Genomic DNA, 20,535 nt, shown 5'->3' on the forward strand with positions numbered 1-20,535 from the left:
AATCCTCCCACCTCAATCTCCCAAAATGCCAGGATTACAGGCATGAGCCACCACTCCCGGTCATGGAAGAAACAAAATCAATGCCTAGAATTTCCCAACAACGGACCACTATAATACTCTGTTCCTCTAGGATTAACATAATAGTTCAGGAGATTAATTGATATGCTTGACCCATTTCATTTCACTCAAAACACGATTCTCCATCCATTCAAGGCCCATGCCACGCTATCCCTTTGGGCACAGAGTGCTTTTGGTCAGTCAAAAGGTAAGTCAGCTACTCCCTCCCTCATCATTTTCGATCCTCCGGCACATTCTGCCCTCACAAATAACTCACTATGTACTCCACCTACCGGGGCTCACTCTTCCACCTGGCACAATCTCTCTATCTTCCATAGCCCTCTCCCAGCCAGGAGAGGCCTGTTTCCTCTTCTACCCATAGGTTCTTTGTGGTGGTGGTGATCTTTTTTGTATTACAAGGCAGCAGATTCACCAGATACTCAACATTTGATAGAAAAATACATCTAGGATAATCTTACATTTATTGGATCCAAATGCTTTACATGTACTAATTCAATCACTGTAGTAAATTGCAAAAGTAGCTAGAATACTTTGCAGGTAGACTTTATCTTTCTCAATTCTTGAATCTGGACTGGCCCCATGACTGACTTTAGCCCATAAGATGTTAATAAACATGAAACAAGCAGAGGCTTGAAAAGGGCTCACCCTTTTTGCTGCTGGAATCCCAACACTGGATGAAAATGACCAGGATAGCCTGGTGAATGAAAGATACATGTGGCCCAGTCACCCCTGCTACCCTAGCTGACCACCAACCAACCACTTGACAGATAAGGCCAAGATCAGCCAGCCCCCAGCTAATCCACCAACTGATTGTGTATGTGAGAGATCAGCTCTAAGCCTGAGATCAGAAACACTGGCCAACAAAACCATGAGCTAAATAAATGTTTTAGGCCATTAAGTTTTAGGGTGGTTTGTTTCATAGCAAAAGCTAACTGATATACTTCTTTTTTTTTTTTTTTTTTTTTTAAAGAGCCAAGGTCTCACCCTGTCCTCCAGGATGGAATGCAGTAGCACAATCATAACTCACTCCACTCTGGAACTCCTGGGCTCAAGCAATCCTCCTGCCTCTGCCTCCTGAGTAGCCGGGACCACAGGCATGCACCATCATGCCTGGCTACTTTTTGTAGAGACTGGGTCTCACTACATTGCCTAGGCTGGCCTCGAACTCTTGGCTTCAAGCAGTCCTCCCGCCTTGGCCTCCCAAAGTGCTGGGATTACAGGCCTGAGATCCCTCAACTAGCCAACTCCATTTTATGGATGAAAAAAAATTGAGGCACAGAGATTAGGTAACCTGCCAAAGGTCCCACAGCTTTTAAGAGGTGAGCCTACAAGTCACTCTACAAGTTTCAAATGTTTTCCCACTCATCTCCTTTCCTAAAGGAGGTTATATGTAAGACATGGCCTTATATGGCCCCACAGACACAAAACAGGCAACTTTCAGCACTAAATAATCCGCACTATTTTGCATTTATGCTGCCCATCAAGTTTGTAAAGTGCTCTGCTCTCTTCTGACACATTCCAACCATTCAAAAATAACAAGGGTTGCCCAATGTCCATGGATAAATGGATAAATAAAATGTGGTATATACATTCAGTGAAAGGAAATTCTGACACGTTACAACATGGATGAATGTTGAAGACATTATGCTAAGTGAAATCAGCCAGTGACAAATAAGCCATAAATGAAATGACAAACATTGTATGATTCCTCAATACTTATATGAGGTACCTAGGGTAGTCAAATTCACAGAAATAGAAAAGAGAAGTGGTGGTTGCCTGAGCTTGGGAGAGGGGAGGAATAGGGAGTTAGTGTTGAATGGGTACAGTTTCAGTCTAGGAAGATGCAAGGGTTCTAGAGGTGGATGGTGGTAAGAGTTGCACAGCAAGTGAATGTGCATTCACAATGTGAATGCCTTAATGCTATCCTTAAGAATGGTTAAAATGGGGGAGAGGCAAAAAAGAAAAAAAAGAATGGTAAAAATGGTACATTTTGTGTTGTATATACCTTACCACAATTTTCTTAAAGAGGAGAAAAATAAGGGTTGGGACTGATAGTGATAAAATGACAGGTCCAAAGCCACTGTTAGACCAGTCAGCACCCAGGGAGCCAGGTAAGCAAGATACACCCTGCTTTTCAGCGTCACTGAGTCACACGGGCTCCGCCCTCAGCAGACTGCTCCCCCATCATATGCTGAAGGCCAGATGGACTGGCAGATATGTCAAAGCAACCTTAAAAACAAGCTTGGGCTCAAGGACAAAAACTCTCAAATCAAAGCCAGTGCCCTGCCCCCAACCTGGCACAGAAAACACACATCGTGTTCTACCTCTGCTTGGCAGAATTTGGACTTGGTTTTCAAGATCACAGAACTGGATCTGACTCATTGGCTGAAAAATGAGCTCATATCAGGAAAAATAAAATCGATGCAAATTTTTAATGAACCAATACAACTTCCACCAGCCCAACAATTAGATTTTTTTTTTTTTTTTTTTGAGTCAGGGTCTTGCTCTGTCACCCAGGCTGGAGTACAAAAGAGACATCACGGCTCACTGCAGCCTTGAACTTCTGTACTCAAGCAATCCTCCTGCTTCAGCCTCCTGAGGGCTGGGACCACAGGCACATATCGCTACATCCAGCTAATTTTAAATTTTTTTTATTTCATATAGAGACAAGTCTCACCATGTTGCCCAGGCTGAAATTACAAATCTTTGTAAACTCTTCACAGAAAATCAAGTGTAGGAGGTTTTTCCCTTTTAAGTACCCTCAACTGAGACACTGGAAAGATAGACACGGATATTCCAGACATACAAAACCACCACTATGCTATCTTCTTTTTCTCCAAATGGCATACGTACTTTTATTTCAAAATACTCACGAAGTTAAGAAAAAGTACAGTACAAATAACTTTTTGCTCTCAACCATTTGAGTGAGGACCTGATGCTCCATCACAACCCCCAATACTTTTTGTAGTTGTTATTTCCTACAAATAAGGACCTTCTCTCACATAATAATAATGTAACCATCAGAAGTAGAAAATGCATTGATACATGACTATCATGTAATTATCATGATTTCTTTCTTTGAAAAAAAATATGGGATATACATCAAATAGTAAGAGAAGGTACTAGGACTTATTTTCTTCTTTTTGTCTATTTTCTAAATTTTCTAAAATAAATTCTAATTTTTTAATGAAGCCAAAACCCAAGCTCATGCTGGGATTCCGTTGTCAAACACATTATCTCACTTAAATCCTAAGGCCAACCTCATGGGATAGCCAGGGCTGTTCCCTTGACTGCCAGCATTTCATGAATGAGGATGCAGGGACTCTGAGGACGCAGGGCCTCCTGACTCAAACTAGAAGGAACTGCTATCTGAAGGAGTCTCTCAGGCACCATTCCCTGCTGTAGATAACCAGAGAGGTTTGTAAATATAAAAAGGAAGGGGATGGGGACAAGAGGAAGAAAACAGGAAGCCCTACTTGGCAGCATCTGGAGGTGGACATCGCCCCCCTTACCATCAGGAAGGTGACAGGAACATTCACACACAAACAAGCTCATCCATCTGGCCTGAGCAGCCCGCCCGCCACAGAGATGAAATGTGACATCTGGGCCTGCCTCGGCCTTTGAACATCCTTCCAGTTCCTTCGCTATTGACCAACAAGGTCCCTTGGGGTTGAGGGGTAGGAGTTAGATTAGAAATCTAACCTTTTCTACCCTGCTTCTTCCTGCCCACCTGCAAGAAGGAAGGAGATTATGGGGAGGGCTTGCAGGCATAAAGCCAGGCAGGATGCTCTCAACATTCATCTTGGGATCTGCCCATTAAGAGTGACTCATTCATCCCCAGGACCTGGGCATCATCTGATTTGACCCGATGACTCAGTGCCTTGCCCAGGGGACTCAGTAATTGCCCTATTGTCCTCACTGGCCAAGAGAAGGGATGAAGAGATGGAGAGGAGCCACCATCCACTGCTTCCCAACAGACTAGGAGCCTCCCAGCCAGCTACCTCCTAACTCTTTTCCCAACGAAGAAGATTGGGGGTGCAGAAGAGCAGGGAGTGGTGTGAAATCCGCCCCAGGATGTGTCACAGCCAGCTGGGGACCCACTTGCTAAATGGGATTTGAATGAACTCAACCCAGACGAGGCTGGATTCGCCAGTCATGCCACTCTCCATCTGCTTACCTAGCTACCAGGTGGGAAAGGGGCCGTGAGTAAAGGAGCAACGGAGAGGAAAAGCTCATGACTTCAAGGGAGGGCAGGGGAGGAACCTCTGGTCTGTTGGCGGCTCCCCAACATCATTCGCTAGTTTGCTCATTTATTGATTGATACAATATTTGAGCACCTTCTGTATGCTGGCATTGCAGACCCGGCAAGGAGCCAAACGAATGAAACTCTCTGCCCTTGTGGAGCTTCATACTGTAAACAAGTAAATTATAACAGGTCAGACGGGGAGAAGTCCCACAGGGAAAAAGGAAAGCAAGGCATGGGGGCTGGGGCTGGCAGGGATGGTGGGCTGGGAGTTAGCATTTTAAATGTTAGCCTGAGAAGGCCTCATGGATAAAGAGACATTTGGCAGAAACCTGAAGATGAGGAATCGGGCTATGAAAATACCAGGGTTAGGACACCACCAAACAGAGGGAAAGGCAAGTCCAAAGGCCTGAGGCAGGAGCACGTTTCACATCAGCACAGCCAAGGGAGCGACCTAAATCAGAGGACCAGCCTTGAGAAACGCCGACACAAAGCCCCCTAGAGCCACCTCTGCCCCCAAACCTGAGCTCAGGGACCAGGCAAGGAAAACTTCAGGTAGAGAAGCCACTGCCGCGACTCCAGTGAGATGCTTCAACAGACCCTCCTTCAATCATTCTGCAGCATGGGCACATGGGCTGCTTTTAATAGATACGCGTGGGCTAAGTGGCATCACAGAACCATAAATCCCAGTGTTAAAGACTTTCAGGAAAGGAGGTTTTCTGAATTCCTCGATATTTATCCAATGTTTAAATTAAATCCTCAGAAGCTTCTCCTCAAACCTAACCTGAACTCTCCATACTTCCATTTCAGGTCAAGAATGATACAAGCTTGGCCTACAGTGGGTAGGACACATCCTTAACTTGGGGGGGCATCTCAAAGATTGATGCAATGTGGACACTTTGGAGGGGGAATGCCTCAGGGTGCTGGAATCTGTGGGAATTGGAAAGTACTTTTTGGAGAAGGGTTTCTTCTCCCGGGAATGCTAGAGGCCTGGGCAGGGCCCAGCTGGAGGTGGAGAAAGGGAGTGGCTGCTGCTCAGGGCTTGTGCAGACCAACGAGCAATCAGAACTTTGAAGTATACAGACCAGTGCACCAGGCCAGGGAAGTAAGAAGGGTTTCAAGCAGCCACTCTGTCTAGGAATAAAGGCAACATATCTGGCAAGGTCCAACCAGGAACTTCAGCTCAGGGTTCAGAGCACAAAACCCAAACACACAGATAAGATATCTTGATAGAACTCTCAAAGCAGCAAGGGGCTCCCTTGGAGAGAAATGAGAGGTGCGTGGAGATAGTTAAAAGAAGAGGAATGGTTAAGTCCTGGCCCTCATTCTCTATGGGTCTATCTTAATATATTCCTAGATTTCTGGGACTGGTATCTCCCCCACAGTACACAACATGCTGTGCACATACACAGTAGGTGCTCAGAAACTTTGCATTGTTGTTGCTCACTCATTTTTTCTCTTTTTTTTTTTCTGAGACACAGTTGTGCTCTGTCGCCCAGGCTGGAGTGCAGTGGCACGATCTCAGCTCACTGCAACCTCCACCTCCCAGGTTCAAGCGATTCTTATGCCTCTGCCTCCCTAGTGGCTGGGATTACAGGCGCCCACCACCACACATGGCTAATTTTTGTATGTTTAGTAGAGAGGGGTTTCAACATGTTGGCCAGACTGGTCTTGAACTCCTGACCTCAAGTGATCTGCCCACCAAGTGATCGGCCTCCCAGAGTGCTGGGATTACAGGTGTGCGCCACCATGCCCAGCCTCACTAAACATCTTCTTACAAGTGGACAATTTTGAAGGCAGCATCTTCTATCGTGTCATAAACACACCACGGGGACAGCACTGGGTCGGTCATTTGCTAGTGAACTACAATTTGGACCAACTGCTTAGATCTTCTTGGGAAATCTGAACTCTCATCTCAAGAGGCATCACAGGGTTGGTGATTCACATTAGCTCTCTAATCGGGAAGCCCAAGCGGGTTGAGGAAGGTGAATAAACCCCCCAGCCCAGGGCCGGCCACACAGCAGGTACCAGTAACTGTTGGGGGCTCTTTACCTTCCCCATTCACAGGGCCTGGCTATCAGAGGCTGCAGGTGACACAAGTGGCACATCAGGTCACACAGCAGCCAAAGACGACCAACTCCTAAACCAGAACCCATTTCCACACAGCCCCCAGCAATCGCCTGATCACAGTCCCCTCCGCCACTCCCCTTCTGGTCTCCATTTCACTGCTTCTTATCTGGGCTCTCAGGACAAAGAACCAAAGTTTCAGCAGGACGATGGCCACAGAAGTCAGAATCCGCTAAGCAGTGTATAACAACTCACCTACCAAATCTTAAAAAGGAAAAAAAAAAAAAGAGAGAGAGAAAAAGAAGAAGAACCGATGTTTCAAGAGAAGAAGGTTAAACACTCCCAAGAGTGAGGCGAACGCGAGGGAGTAAGCGAATCTTTCTACTGCTGCCTGACAGGTTGTCATTAGGAGCGGTTGAGGAACACACTCTGGACACGTCCCCGTAAGTGCACTCAGCACCATCTCAGGGAGCACCCACTTGCAGGGTCATCCAAATGCCAGCACTCACACCCTATTAATAGTGTTGAGCACTGGAATGAAGCAGATTGCCGGGGGGCGGGGGGGGTCACTGCGGATAAGATATATAGGACTCGAGCTTCTAAACTTCGGCAGGCGATACAGAGTCAAAGTCACCCTCAAAACTGAGGGGTAGTGAGGCTTGAGGTAGGGGAGACATCTATGGGGCTATCTTACCTGCCTCGCCACCCTCCGTGCCTCCCAGTAGGGCTTGGAGTCTTCCACAGCTTTGCCAATTTTCTTCACCAGTTCGTCCAGTTTCACCGTTGCTTCAACCAGAACAGAGCGGAACTTCTGACGAGCATCCTGCAGCCAGGGGAAACCGAGGAAACACAGTTCAGGCTTAAGAAGGGATCTGCAAACACCTACTGGACCTAGACAGAAACACCAACAAAGGACTTTACCCAAAATACAGACCCCTAAAGTAGCACCTTTACAAGACAGCGTCTAGAGCAGCACCGCCCAAAACAGCTTCCTGCCACGGCGGAAATGTCCTGTGCTCTGCACAGTGCGGTGCGGCAGCCACCAGCCACGTGTGGCTACTGAGCACTTGAAACTGGCCGGTGTGACTGAGGAAAGGAGTTTTTAGTTTATTTAATTTTAATCAGGCCGGGTGTGGTAGCTCACGCCTGTAATCCCAGCACTTTGGGAGGCCGAGGCAGGCTGATCACTTGAGGTCAGGAGTTGGAGACCAGCCTGGCCAACATGGCAAAACCCCATCTCTACTAAAAATACAAAAATTAGCCAGGCGTGGCGGCAGGCACCTGCAGTCCCAGCCACTCAGGAGGCTGGGACACAAGAATCTCTTGAACCCAGGAGACAGAGCTTGTGGTGAGCCAAGATCATGCCACTGCACCCCAGCCTGGGTGACAGAGCACGACTCTGTCTCAAAAAAAAAAAAAAAAAAATGCTTAGTGAGCAACAGCAACGCAAAGTTTCTGAGCACCTACTGTGTATGTGCACAGCATGTTGTGCGCTGTGGGAGAGGTACCGGTAGGATGGACCCTTTGGAAATTAAGCCCGTCTCTACTAAAAATACAAAAATTAGCCAGGCATAGTGGAGGGCACCTGTAATCCCAGCTACTCTGGAGGCTGAGGCAGGACAACCATTTGAATCAGGAGGCAGAGGTTGCAGTGAGCCGAGATCATGCCACTGTGCTCCAGCCTGGGTGACACAGTGAGACACTGTCTCAAAAAAAAAAAAATTAATTCATTATACTTAAAATTTTTTAATTAACATGGCTAGCAACTACTATATTGCATAGCATGGTATGGATTAAAAAGCTTTGTCCAGGACCTCTGGACAGCATGTTGTCAAAGCTCAGGATTTTAATCAGAGACATGGATTCAACGCTGCCTAAACCTCTCTCTGGGGAAGAATGTCCAGCCGTCTCTGGCGGCTTCAGTCCAAATGATGCTGTGTCAATGTTAAACACTGAGTGCGAATTTATTTATTTATTTACCACATGCCAGACCTGGTGCTGGGCCTTAGGCGTGGCCCTGTCTCCAGGGCACTTACCGCCTACAGCCTGGTGGGTGAGGTAGGTATTACAGCCCATTCCAGAAAAGTCAGTGCCAGGGTGGGAATGGTCCAGGCGCCATGGAACTCAGCAGGGAAGAATGGCACCAGACCATGTATTAGAGGGACAGTCACAGGAAACTTCCAGAGGAGTACTATCTAACCAGAAGTCCAAAGCATGACTAGGAATTCGGGGGAGGGGAGGAAAATACTGAGTCCCAAGCAGGCAGCAGAGCCTGTGTCCAGATAAGAGGGGAATGGGAACAGCATGGTGTTTGCAAGAAACCGAAGGAGGCTGGAGGTCTGGAATGTGGAGAATGGCAAGAGATAAGGGTGGCCATCCATCCTGGCGACAGCAACTAGCAACTTGGACCTTGATAGGAGTTAGGAAGGCAAAGAAGGGCTGTGCAAGGCTTAATCATGTGGTAAAAGTCAAGAAACCAGATCCAAGAGGCATAAGGAGAGAAAAAAAAATTTAAATAAGTTAGTCCCAGGTCTAGGAGGACTAGGGATCAGGTGATTCAAACCCCACATCCCCTCTACCTCTCCCTCAGGCATCTGCCTGACAAAGCCACACCTAGGGGAAGGAGGGACACATGCATGAGTTTTTTTTTTTTTTTTTAAAAAAAGGGAAATGGCAGCCGGGCACGGTGGCTGACGCCTGTAATCCCAGCACTTTGGGAGGCTGAGACGGGCGGATCACGAGGTCAGGAGATCGAGACCATCCTGGCTAACAAGGTGAAACCCCGTCTCTACTAAAAATACAAAAAAAAAATTAGCCAGGTGTGGTGGTGGGCACCTGTAGTCCCAGCTACTTGGGAGGCTGAGGCAGGAGAATGGCATGAACCCGGGAGGCGGAGCTTGCAGTGACCCGAGATCACACCACTGCACTCCAGCCTGGGAGACAAGCGAGACTCTGTCTCAAACAAACAAAAAAAAAAACTAGCTGGGCATGGTGGCGTGTGCCTATGGCCAGGGCGGAAAGATAGCGTAAGTCCAGAAGGTTGAGGCCGCAGTGAGCAGAGATCACACCACTGCACTCCAGCCTGGACGACAGACCCTGTCTCAAAACAAAAACAAAACAAAACAAAGAAAGGGGAAGTGGATACTCCAAAAGAACAACACATGATCATGAGCTATGGGCCTGGAGACTCAACACCCACTTGCTGGTAAAACACGTTTCATTGGCTAGAGGGGCCTGCCTCACAAGTAACTATCAGAAAAATTTTATGTTATTTTGAGATAGAGTCTCACTCTGTCACCCAGGCTGGAGTGCAGTGGCATGATCTCGGCTCACTGTAACCTCTGCCTCCCGGGTTCAAGCAATTCTCGTGCCTCAGCCTCCCAAGTAGCTGGAACTACAGGTGTACGCCACCACGCCCAGCTAACTTTTTTTTCGTATTTTTAGTAGAGATGGGGTTTCACATGTTGTCTAGCCTGGTCTCAAACTACTGGCCTCAAGTAATCTACCCGCCTAGGCCTCCCAAAGCACTAGGATTACAGCCGTGAGCCATGGCATCCAGCCAAAATTTTATTTCTAAATATGCAATTGCAGGGGTCTCATGGGGGTAAAGGAGGCTCTGATCAGTTCTAATTTATTCCGTCATCCCAAGCTGTGGGCTTGCTAGATGGGTTTGAAAATGCCACCGGCATTCCAAAATATGAGGACAAAAGCTTTACCTCCCATGGGAGCACCTCAGCTCCCGAGCCTGGATCCCATATCCAACACAGGCTTTGCCCCCTTTCCCCTGGTTCTGTGCCATCATCATCATCCTGATTTCCTCTGCCTTCTCCCTTATCAGACCAGGCTTAGGGTCATCCGCTGCAGCTTCTACAGGCAGAAAACAAGACTAGACTTGTTCTCCAGGGGAAGTGCCCAGGGAATAGAGAAGCCCCACAGAGCTTCCACAGGACATGGCTTCCAGTAAGAGGGAAGCAGCATGCTGTCAAAGCCCAGGATTTTAATCAGAAATACAGATTCACTGCCGACTAAAGCTCTTTCTGCAAGGCCCTAATCAGGGCCCTCTCTATGAACCATTTGTATTACCTAAAAAATTGTTACTTTTCATCCCATAGGGATGGCTCTTAGAAGGAATCAAGGAGAACACAAATGTAAAACATTTAACAATTTCTGGACACACAGTCAGTGCTCAATAAATGCATACAATTTTTCCTCCTGGTATAAAGAGACCCTGAGACCCTATTAAAAACCACCCAGGGAGTTTCCCAGAGGCGAGGGCAGCTGACACGGTGGACATAACAACTTGTTACACTGTGCAGGCAGCCGCTTTGCAAGATGCACTCGCATGCATGACCGCATCCTCACGGTCACCTCCCTGGTGGTGGGCAGTGCCAGTGCTGTCCACATTCACACCAGTGAGAAAACGGAGGGCCAGATCGGTTAGCATGTGGCCTGCAGCTGGTCACATTATCCCCCAGGCCTACTCTGTTAAATGAGAATTGAGCCCCAAAGCAGTGGCCTATGGGCCAATAAGTTTAGTGCATTTAGCTGGTAAGCTGTGTAGTAAATGTCAGGGAAAATTCACATTAAAAAAAAAAATGAATTCTCAAATTTTTCATTTAAAGAAAAAAAATAGCTAGAAGTAGAGCAGAAGGTGCCCCCTTAGGCAGGGGTTACCCTCCTCTCCAGTCCCTATCACTCTGGTGCCTGAATCACTCATTCAGGTTCCCGGCCCAGCTGCTAAAGTCATCTGATTTGCCAAGAGCTCTCTGGGGCACTGGTGAATACAACCCACCAACGCTGCCTTTGTGGAGAAAGAAGGATGGATACAGGGCACAGGCTGACTGACTGCTATGTGGCGGGCACTACTGTCAGTGCTTTAACCCCACCAATTTGTGCAATCGCTAACAATCCTAACAGGTAGGTGCTATTGTTGTTATTCACATTTTATAAAGGAGGAAACAGAGGCAAGGAAAAGAAAGGTAACTTGCCCGTGGTCACAGAGCTGGGAAATGACAGAGCCAACAATTAAACTCAAGCAGTGCTAAGACTACTTATATACATTGAGCAACAGACACATGGCTGAGAAGGCCACCCAACCCAAGTGAGACGTGAAGAAAGGGGATTCCATCAGACAGAGAAGGGGGAACTTCGACCCTCCAGCACGGACGGGCTGGCCTGGTAGAGCTGGAGCGAGGACACCTCCTGGGCAATTATAAAGGCATCCCATGAACTCTATCCCACGAACAATGGGAGGCCATGGCACGGTGGGGAGAAGGGGAGATTATTTCTTGTTTCTTTCTTTGCAGAAGATTTTCTGGTGCTAGTTCATCACTGAAATTCTGTCTCCCTCTGCTATTCTCTATTTGCCATTTCTCTTCCTTTGGCCATAAATCACATCTCAAAATCAAACCTTTTAACCTGGTTCTGTGTGGTGAGTTTTCTTCCCATAGGGTTAATTAAGTCTCAAGTAATTTATTTCCAATGCACCCTTTGTCAGAAATAATTAAAGAATGCATTCTACCACAAAAAGGAAACATAATCATAGTTTACTAGATGGCTCAACTGTGAATAGCACTTACCTAGCTGCAATAAAGTAATCAAATACTAACCACAATGGATTCTGCTGAGAAGACAGGAGATGGGAAAAGTACAGGACAGAGGGTGAAAAGAGACAAAAACCTCATCTTCCATAGCAGGATGTCAACAGATAGTCACTCAAATGAAAAAAATCAAGAAGTAGTCACACAATACATACTATTTGGTCATAGAAGTAAATACCTCCATCAGCTAAAATATATTAAACTAATATAGTTAACTGTCTAGGGGAGAAAAAAACAGGGGTAGGGTGGGAGAATGGGATACTATAGGGCTTTTTATTTTGTGTTTTTGTTTTTTGGGGGTTTTTTGGGTTTTCGTTTTCACTTGCTCTTAGCTAAAAGGCCGAGAATGGATGCAGTTTTTGTTTTCTTAAGAGACAGTCTTGCTATGATGCCCAGGCTGGAGTATGGTGGCTATTCACAGGCATGATTATATCACACTGTGGCCTCAAACTCCTGGGCTCAAGGGATCCTCCTGTCCCTTCCAAGTAGCTGGGACTACAGGTGTACAACACCATGCCTGGTTTTTGTTTTCAACTGTAAAATACCATAGATTTTTCTAAGCAGGGGCATGACCTGATCAAATTTAGGTTTTACGAAATTGTTACCTGGGTGCAGAGTATGTTAAAAGACTCCTCAGGTGATTCTGATGGGCAGGTTCAGGGCTCGCCAGTCTGACTGATGCCCTTTTTGTGACTATCTGTATTAAGTGTGTGACCATCAAAGGGTATTAAACCCAGAAGACTTGATTTGACATCAGCGTTTCCTCCTATAAATGAGGCTGTGCTGCCAGGAATGATGCATGACTGGCTGACTTCCAACCACCAACAAGCCTATTCATCAAAGATGCATTGAAACGAAACACAAAGCCAGTCTTCCCCGCCCCACACCCACCCCCCACCCCCCCACCCCCGCCCATAAGAAAAAGCCCACCCAGCTGTTACCATTCCACTGAGGATCACAGTTACTTGGGTAACAGTTCCCAAAAGTATTGAGGTATGAGAGGCCACAAACCAAAATCTTTCCTGTCTCCCCAGCGTTACAGCCCTAATATTCGTTGGTCCTCACCCCCACCTCTCAGTCCCTAGTGATATGACAGGGCCTGGCCACAGCCATACTCCTAGCCACAGTGATTGTTCTATGAACAGGGGCGATAGACATGACCCATCATAACCAATGAGACTTCATTTCGGGACCTTTCTGCAACTGTTAGAGGAACTTTCTTCCACTTGAGATGTTTAAGAGGATGGAATGAAGGCCTGCAGCAGACAGCAGCCATCTTGGCATCATGAGGGGAGAGCCTGACAGAGAAGGAAGAAGGGAAGGAGACCCCTAGGAGGTCCCAGTGGCACTTTGAGCCTCTGGACCCAGCAACGCCTTACAGTCTAACCCTATACTCCTCCTCCCTGAGCCAAGACAGGCCCCCTTCCATCATCATCATTGCTTTCTATTTTGTTCAAGCCAGCTAGAATTGTATTGCTGTCACTTGTAGTTGAATTAAGCCTTAAACATGCGATTGAAAGATACACCTTATGGAATCCATACCAGCATAGGACAGCAAGAGCCAACCCACATTCTGTAGCATGGCAAAGCACTGTAATTAAATACAGGTAACTGCTGGAGGGCTTCTGCCCCTGAAAATAAAGCCATGTGTATAAGAAGCAGTGTCTGTGGAATTTAGTTTAACCTAGCTTTTATAAAGCATTTCTTTAAATACATCTTAAAGCCACCTTGCCACAATTGAACTTGGACTTTTTGTCTTGTTTCTTAAAGAAAAGACTTGACCGTGATTCTTTGTCTCCTGCAATTATAAGCAAATGTGTTTTCCAAGATCAGAGTAGGGGTGGCTTTGGGAATGTCCAGGGAGGAGAGTAAGCTGACTGCTTTCCCTGCAGGAAATGAGCCATGGAGGGGAGTGACTCAAAAGTACAAAGTTATCTGAGAGAGCGAGCAGATCTTCCACCAGTCAAGAAAAAGAATCCGTTTACCATGTCAGGGCTGTTTACCAGGGGAGTTTTTAGATCAGCACTTGAAAGAGTTCTCAAACAGTTCCCTCTGCTTGGAGGAGGCCTCAGCTCTTCAAATCTGAAAATTGTGTTTCATCCATTAGGTGACTCAGACTGAAGGTAATTTATTCAAGCAAAGAATTGCTGGGGGTGGCAGAGTCTCCCTGTTTGACTGTGTCAGTGTGTCAGACAAACAGTCTTGTGTCAGATAAGAGCTCGAGCTAAACCACACCAGCCAGCACCAGTATAAAGTGGAAGCAGCATGCAGGTTGAACATGCAGCACACAGGAGGAGTCCCTGTTTTCTGGCCAATCGCTCACCTGCTCACCTCAATTACTTGCCTGGAAACTGAGAATCGTGGCTTTTCCTCTTCACAGGTGTCCCCAGAATTAAGTGAGATAAAGATGGGATGGTGACGTTTTAAAAATAACTGTCCTACATGTTAGAGACGACACCATACTTCAAAAGATCCTTACTAATGCCATTTACAAGTATACCACTTTCAGTTGGCAGAAAGAGGTTTCGCAGGCATTATCTGAGACACACAACAACCCTGTAAAACAGGCTCAGCCAGAATTTCCATCCCGAGTTTACAGATAAGAACACTGGAGGCCAGGTGCGGCGGCTCACTCCTGTAATCCCAGCACTTTGGGAGGCTGCAGGCAGATCACCTAAGGCCAGGAGTTCGAGACCAGCCTGGCCAACATGGCAAAACCCCATCTCTACTAAAAACACAAAAATTAGTCGGGCATGGTAGGTGCCTGTAATCCCAGCTACTCGGGAGGCTGAGGCAGGATAATTGCTTCAACCCAGGAGGTGGAGGTTGCAGTGAGCTGAGATCATGCCACTGCACTCCAGCCTGGGTGACAGACACTCTGTCTCAAAAAAAGAAAAACAAAAGAAAACTGGAGCGTTGGAGTTCCAGGTGACCTAATCTCTTTGCATAAGGTCACAGGACTATCAGGTGCCAAGTGTTAGATGAAAGCAACATCTTCAGGATTTTTTGTTTTTTGTTTTTTGAGACAGGATCTCTCTCTGCTACCCAAGCTGGATGCAGTGTCGCAATCATGGCTCACTGCAGCCTCCACCTCCTGGGCTCAAGCAATGCCCCTACCTCAGCCTCCCAAGTAGCTGGGACTACAGGCACGTACGACCACACCCGGCTAATTTTTAAATTTTTTGTAGAGATGAGGTCTGTGTTGTCCAGGCTGGTCTCAAACTCCTGGGCTCAAGCGATTCTCCTGCCTCAGCCTCCCAAACTGCTGTGATTACAGGCGTGAGCCACTGCAACCAGCCATCTTCAGTCTTCTAGTCCAGTGTGCCAGTCGCTTGACCAGTGGTTCTTGGAGTGTGGTCTGGCAAAACCACTGGTGGGGGTGGGGATGGGGGTGGGGCACCTGGAAACCTTTTCAAGGGGTCTGCAACATGGAAGCCATTTTCATTAATAAAGACTTGCCATTTTCACTGTCAGAAAATTCGGAGTGTTCAGTAGAGTTTTCCAGAAGCTACCTGACAGGTGACACGGCAAGAAATGACATGAAATGCAGAAGTAGGTGAGAGAATCCAGCTCTTCTATTAAGCCAGACATTAAAGAGACATGTGAAAGCATGTAAAACAATTACTCTTTCGTTGAATTTTTTGTTTGGAAAAATAGTCCTTTTTCATAAAATATATTATTTGTGTTAACATGTAATAGGCTGATTGTCATTTTAATGAATATAGACCTTTGAAATAAATGTCTTGATTTTTATATGGCAAATATTAATATTATCCACAAAAACGAAGCTCTCTGGGGTACTCAATGATTACCAAGAACGTGAAGGGGGACCTGCAGCCAAAAAGTTTCCAGTGTGCTGCATGGCACCTGCCCTCAGGCCTGCTCTACATAGACCCCTCTTGAACCAAAGGCAAGAGTGTACTTTCAATACGAATGAAGCAGTTGTTGCTTCTCAGATCTTCTTTAAATGCTTCTGATTTTGTCAGGGAGAAAGACTCCATTTGGTACCACAATGTCTTCAGCACCTGTATACGTTTGTTAATCTCTTTCTTAAAGAAAAGGGAAGCTAATCCAGGCTCAGAGCCTTCCATAAAGAGGGGAACCTGCTAGAATTTGATAAGGAAAACAATCCACCAGAAACAACGTAACATTACTCTGAAAGTCATAAGCTGTACCCTGACAAGGTGGGCACTTCCTATGTATACATTACTCTTCAAAAAAACGCCTGCTTAAAAAATGTATTTTCCTTTGATGGTTTTCCATTTATAATAAGGATATTTCCTTTTCAAACTGAAGTAAGACTGGGCACAGTGGCTCACGCCTGTAATCCCAGCACTTTGGGAGGCCAAGGCAGGTGGATCACCTGAGGTCAGGAGTTTAAGACCAGGCTGGCCAACATGGTGAAACCCAGTCTCTACTAAAAAATACAAAAAAAAAAAAAAAAAAAAAAAACAGCCGGGCATGGTGGCAGATACCTGTAATCCCAGCTACTCGTGAGGCTGAAGCAGGAGAATTGTTTGAACCTGGGAGGCAGAGGTTGCATGAGCGGAGATCATGCCATTGCACTCCTGCCTGGGCAACAAGAGCGAAATGTATCAAAAAAAAAAAACCTAAAGTAAAAACATGAACCAATTTAAAAGACAACGTGGAATAAATAGCACATGCAGTCCTAGGATATGGCAAAAATGATGGCGGCAGCAGCAGAATAACTGGAGTTAGGGAAATCCAGCCCTAGAATGATGGGAAAGTCTCTGTCAGCAGGAACATACTAGAATTCTATGACAAAAGGCACTATGAAAACATCCTGACTTACTGGCCAGTGGTAAAGGTACCTGAAATGTTCCATTCACTATCACTTTTAATGGCAAAAACCACAATTACTTTTGCACCAACCTAATACAAATCGTGCTTTCTTTTCACCCATCCAATCTATTCTCTAAGAGCACTTGTGGCAGCTACTAGAAAACACAAAGAAACCACTTTAAATAGCTCTTGGTTGAAAAGGGAGCAAGTGCTCTCCAGTGCTGGCTGATGGAACTTCTGTGAGGATGACATGTGCTACATCTGTGCCATCCAACACAGAAGCCACAGCCACTTGTGGCCAAGCAAACACTTGAAATGTGGCTGGTGCAACTGAGTTTTGTATTTTACTTAACTTCAAGGGGCCAGGCACGGTGGCTTACACCTGTAATCCCAGCACTTTGGGAGGCCATGGTGGGAGGATCTCCTGAGTTCAAGAGTTTGAGACCAGGCTGGGCAACATAACGAAACCCCATCTCTACTAAAAACACAAAAATTAACCTGGTGTGGCAGTGCATGCCTATAGTCCCAACTACATGGGAGGCTGAGGCAGGGGGATTGCTTGAGCCCAGGTGGTCAAGGCTGCAGTGAGCCAGGATCGTCCCACTGTACTCCAGCCTGGATGACAGAGCGAGACTGTGTCTCAAAAAATTAAAACTTACTTAACTTACTGATTTTTTTTTTAATTGTTTTTTGGGATGGAGTCTCACTCTGTCGCCAGGGCTGGAGTGGGGTGGCGCGATCTTGGCTCACTGCCACCTCTGCCTCCCAGGTTCAACAGACTTAATGATAATTTAAATAGCTGCGTGTGGCTAGTGGCTGCCCTACTGCACAGCACAGGCCTAGCCCTAGACCCTTCTCTGCTTTGAGAGATCCTGCCGTGCTTTTTGGGGTCCTCAGGATGCCTTCCCTCCTGCCTCTGTCTGGTTTTTCTTTTTAGTCCCAGCTCCTGCTGGGAGAGGCTTTCAGAGCCCTGAGGGCCAGAGCAAGCTGATTCTACCTTAAGAATTCTGCAGCAGAGATAAAAGCACAAAGACTGCACCAGGGCAGAGTGGGGGACCAAGGGAGCCAAACCAGAAAGGCCGAGGCAGGAGGGTGTAGGAGCCAGGAAGAAGCAGAGGTAGAGAACAGGGGTATGGATGAAGACCACCAGGGAGCTGGAGCCAGCCACAAGACTCCTGCCCACAGCATAGGCCCAATTCCACAGCAGTTGGTGTCATCCAACTAGAAGACCCAGGTGAAACAGCCCCAAGGTGACAAATAAAAATGGAAAGGAATGGAATAGGAAGAACATACTAGGATCTTCAAGTTGGGGAGAACTTCAAGATCACTGCAGGAAACCAGGGACCTAATTCCCCTTCCCCTAAGTCCTTTTCTTTTCTCATCTCAGGCCCTGACCGACTTCAGGAGTAGGGGCCCCTCAGAGTGTCGGCCAGACCTGCTACTTCCGTGAGGACTTGCCACCGTGTTTCCAATACAAGACTCCCTCTCTCAGGAATCAGAACAGAGGAAACCAGAGGAGGGAGAGACAGACAAAAACAGAGGTGAGAGACAGAAAAAAGCAAATGTGGAGGGAACCATGAGGTGGCACGGGAGGGGCAGTGAGAGATGCCCCGGGCTCCTGATTCTAATCCTGTGACAACGCAGTCATATGATGTATCAATCAAACAGGACACTTTTGAGAATAAGGAGAGGCACTATTAATAACTGTGCTGGGACCACAGGCATCCACCAAGACTGCCAGGGCCAACTGAGACATGTGGTTTCCCTACGCATCCGAGCCAGTGACACTTCCCCTCCCTTGAGTTCCACGAGACTCCTACAACCTTTCAGAAAATCCTCTCTTTAATTTAAGCTATTTGAGTGGGTTGTGGGACAAAATGCAGGACAGTCTAATCCCAGCTTGGGCATCGCCCAGCTCCAGACCCTCTGGGCAAGCCCTGTGCATTCAACAGCTTTGACAAGGCCAGATCCTACTTCTTCACTCCAACCCTTTCCAAGGCATCACACTGCCTGCCCTTATCTGAACCACTAAGAGGTTCCTTTCACTAAGAGGACAGAGAGGAAGTAAGAAAATATAGGGGTCATCACGGTTTTCTCCTTCAAGTTTCCCTCCTCTGAGGTTAACAAGGGTCTTGGATCCTTTTAAGGCCTAAGTAGAACCAATTCCCGCCTAGACAGAAAGGGTCTGGTTTAGAACTCTGATCTAACTATAAAGTGTTTCCAAACAAGCAGGTGAGCACCCAGTTCCACCTCCTAGAACATCGCAGCCCTCCTTTCAATCCTTGGCCTGTGTCAAGATTCCATAACCAAAGGGAAGTGCTGCTATTTGGAGGCTGAGTTAAGGCAAAAGGCTCTTTAACTTTTTAGCTTAAAATAATTTCAAACTTGGAAAAAACGAGGGTAAGATGCAGACACCATGCCCCTTTACCTTGAAATATTTTGGGTGCATATTTCCTAAAGATGAGGCCATCCACTTATATAACCAGAGTACAATAATCAAAGTCAGAAAATTAACGTTGGTACAATGCTATTAATCTGGTCTACAACTTTCTCCAAATTGCATCAATTGTCCCACTAATTTCTTTTATAATAAAGGGCAAAAATTGTTTTCCTGGTCCAAGATCCACTCTAAGAGTCACACATGGCATTTTGTTATCTAACATTCTTTCATCTGGAACTTTGTCTTTGTCTTTCATAGCCTCAGTTTTTAAATAATATGAGCCAGTTATTTTGTAGAATATCATTTGGAAAAGACTCGCCTTTTTTTTTTTTTTGAGACGGAGTCTCACTTTGTCACCCAGCTGGAGTACAGTGGCACGATCTTGGCTCATTGCAACCTCCGCCTCCCGGGTTCAAGTGATTCTCCTGCCTCAGCCTCCTGAGTAGCTGGGATTACAGGCACACACCACCACACCCAGCTAATTTTTGTATTTTTAGTAGAGACGGGGTTTCACCATGTTGGTCAGGCTAGTCTCAAACTCCTGACCTCGTGATCCGCTGGCCTCGGCCTCCCAAAGTGCTGGTATTACAGGTGTGAACCACATGCCTGGCCAAGACTTGCTTTCAGTTCATCTTTTTTATTGATGTTACACAGGCACCAGAATGGAATTGAACCAATTACAAACAAATGTTTAAAATAGCCCAAGGTAGACTCTTTTGTAGTTCGTAAGTGTGATGACTGGCTATTCACGTGCATGTGTGAGATATGCCATCCTCGAATTTTTTTATGATATGATGTGGGCACATTACTCATCTGCTATGAAATGGAAAAAAAAAAAAAAAAAAGCCCAAGATACAAAGCACCACGAACAAAAGAAAAACCTCATGAGCCCTTTAAACGTGCGAGCAAGCACAGAGGTCAGTCCTACAAGGCCCGAGAGGATGGACTGAAGTTACATAACAACCCTGCATGCACGTAAGCAAGGACGTGCTCATGCACACAGCAAGAAAGACTGGTGGGACCCAGTGCTTTTTCATTTATGGCCAAACACATGTTCTTAAATCCACAGGATTCTTTGTGTAAGAGGATATAGAAATGCTGAAACAGCCGTGTTTTACTGAATTCAACCACAAAAGCACTATTTCCATGTTTACGACAGGAGGCTTCACATATTTGCTCAACTGCAAGACCGACGATTTTTTTCAAAAATTCACAATCATTAGATTTCAGACAGATTACACCATTGATGTGCATGTTTATAGGGGCTGATGTTTCAACCACCACCCAAGCTGTTGTGAAATATA

General features: G+C 46.3%; 1 protein-coding gene and 1 non-coding gene across 5 annotated transcripts in view; one reads left to right on the forward strand and one right to left on the reverse strand.

Moving 5' to 3' along the window:
- Positions 1-20,535, reverse strand: part of SH3BP5 (SH3 domain binding protein 5) — a 78,461-nt gene that overhangs the window by 41,965 nt on the left and 15,961 nt on the right. For all 4 annotated transcript variants that reach the window (XM_058433666.1, XM_032144121.2, XM_032144122.2 and 1 more), the window contains exon 3: positions 7,083-7,211. In XM_058433666.1, coding sequence (XP_058289649.1) covers positions 7,083-7,211 — 129 coding nt within the window. The remainder of the gene's footprint in view (positions 1-7,082; positions 7,212-20,535) is intronic.
- LOC116462176 (small nucleolar RNA U13) lies at positions 19,942-20,050 on the forward strand. Its single transcript, XR_004246273.1, has one exon. It is a non-coding gene; the product is annotated as a small nucleolar RNA U13 (small nucleolar RNA).

This window comes from Hylobates moloch, unplaced genomic scaffold (assembly GCF_009828535.3).
Source record: "Hylobates moloch isolate HMO894 unplaced genomic scaffold, HMol_V3 SCAFFOLD_22, whole genome shotgun sequence".
NCBI classification, from domain to species: domain Eukaryota; kingdom Metazoa; phylum Chordata; class Mammalia; order Primates; family Hylobatidae; genus Hylobates; species Hylobates moloch.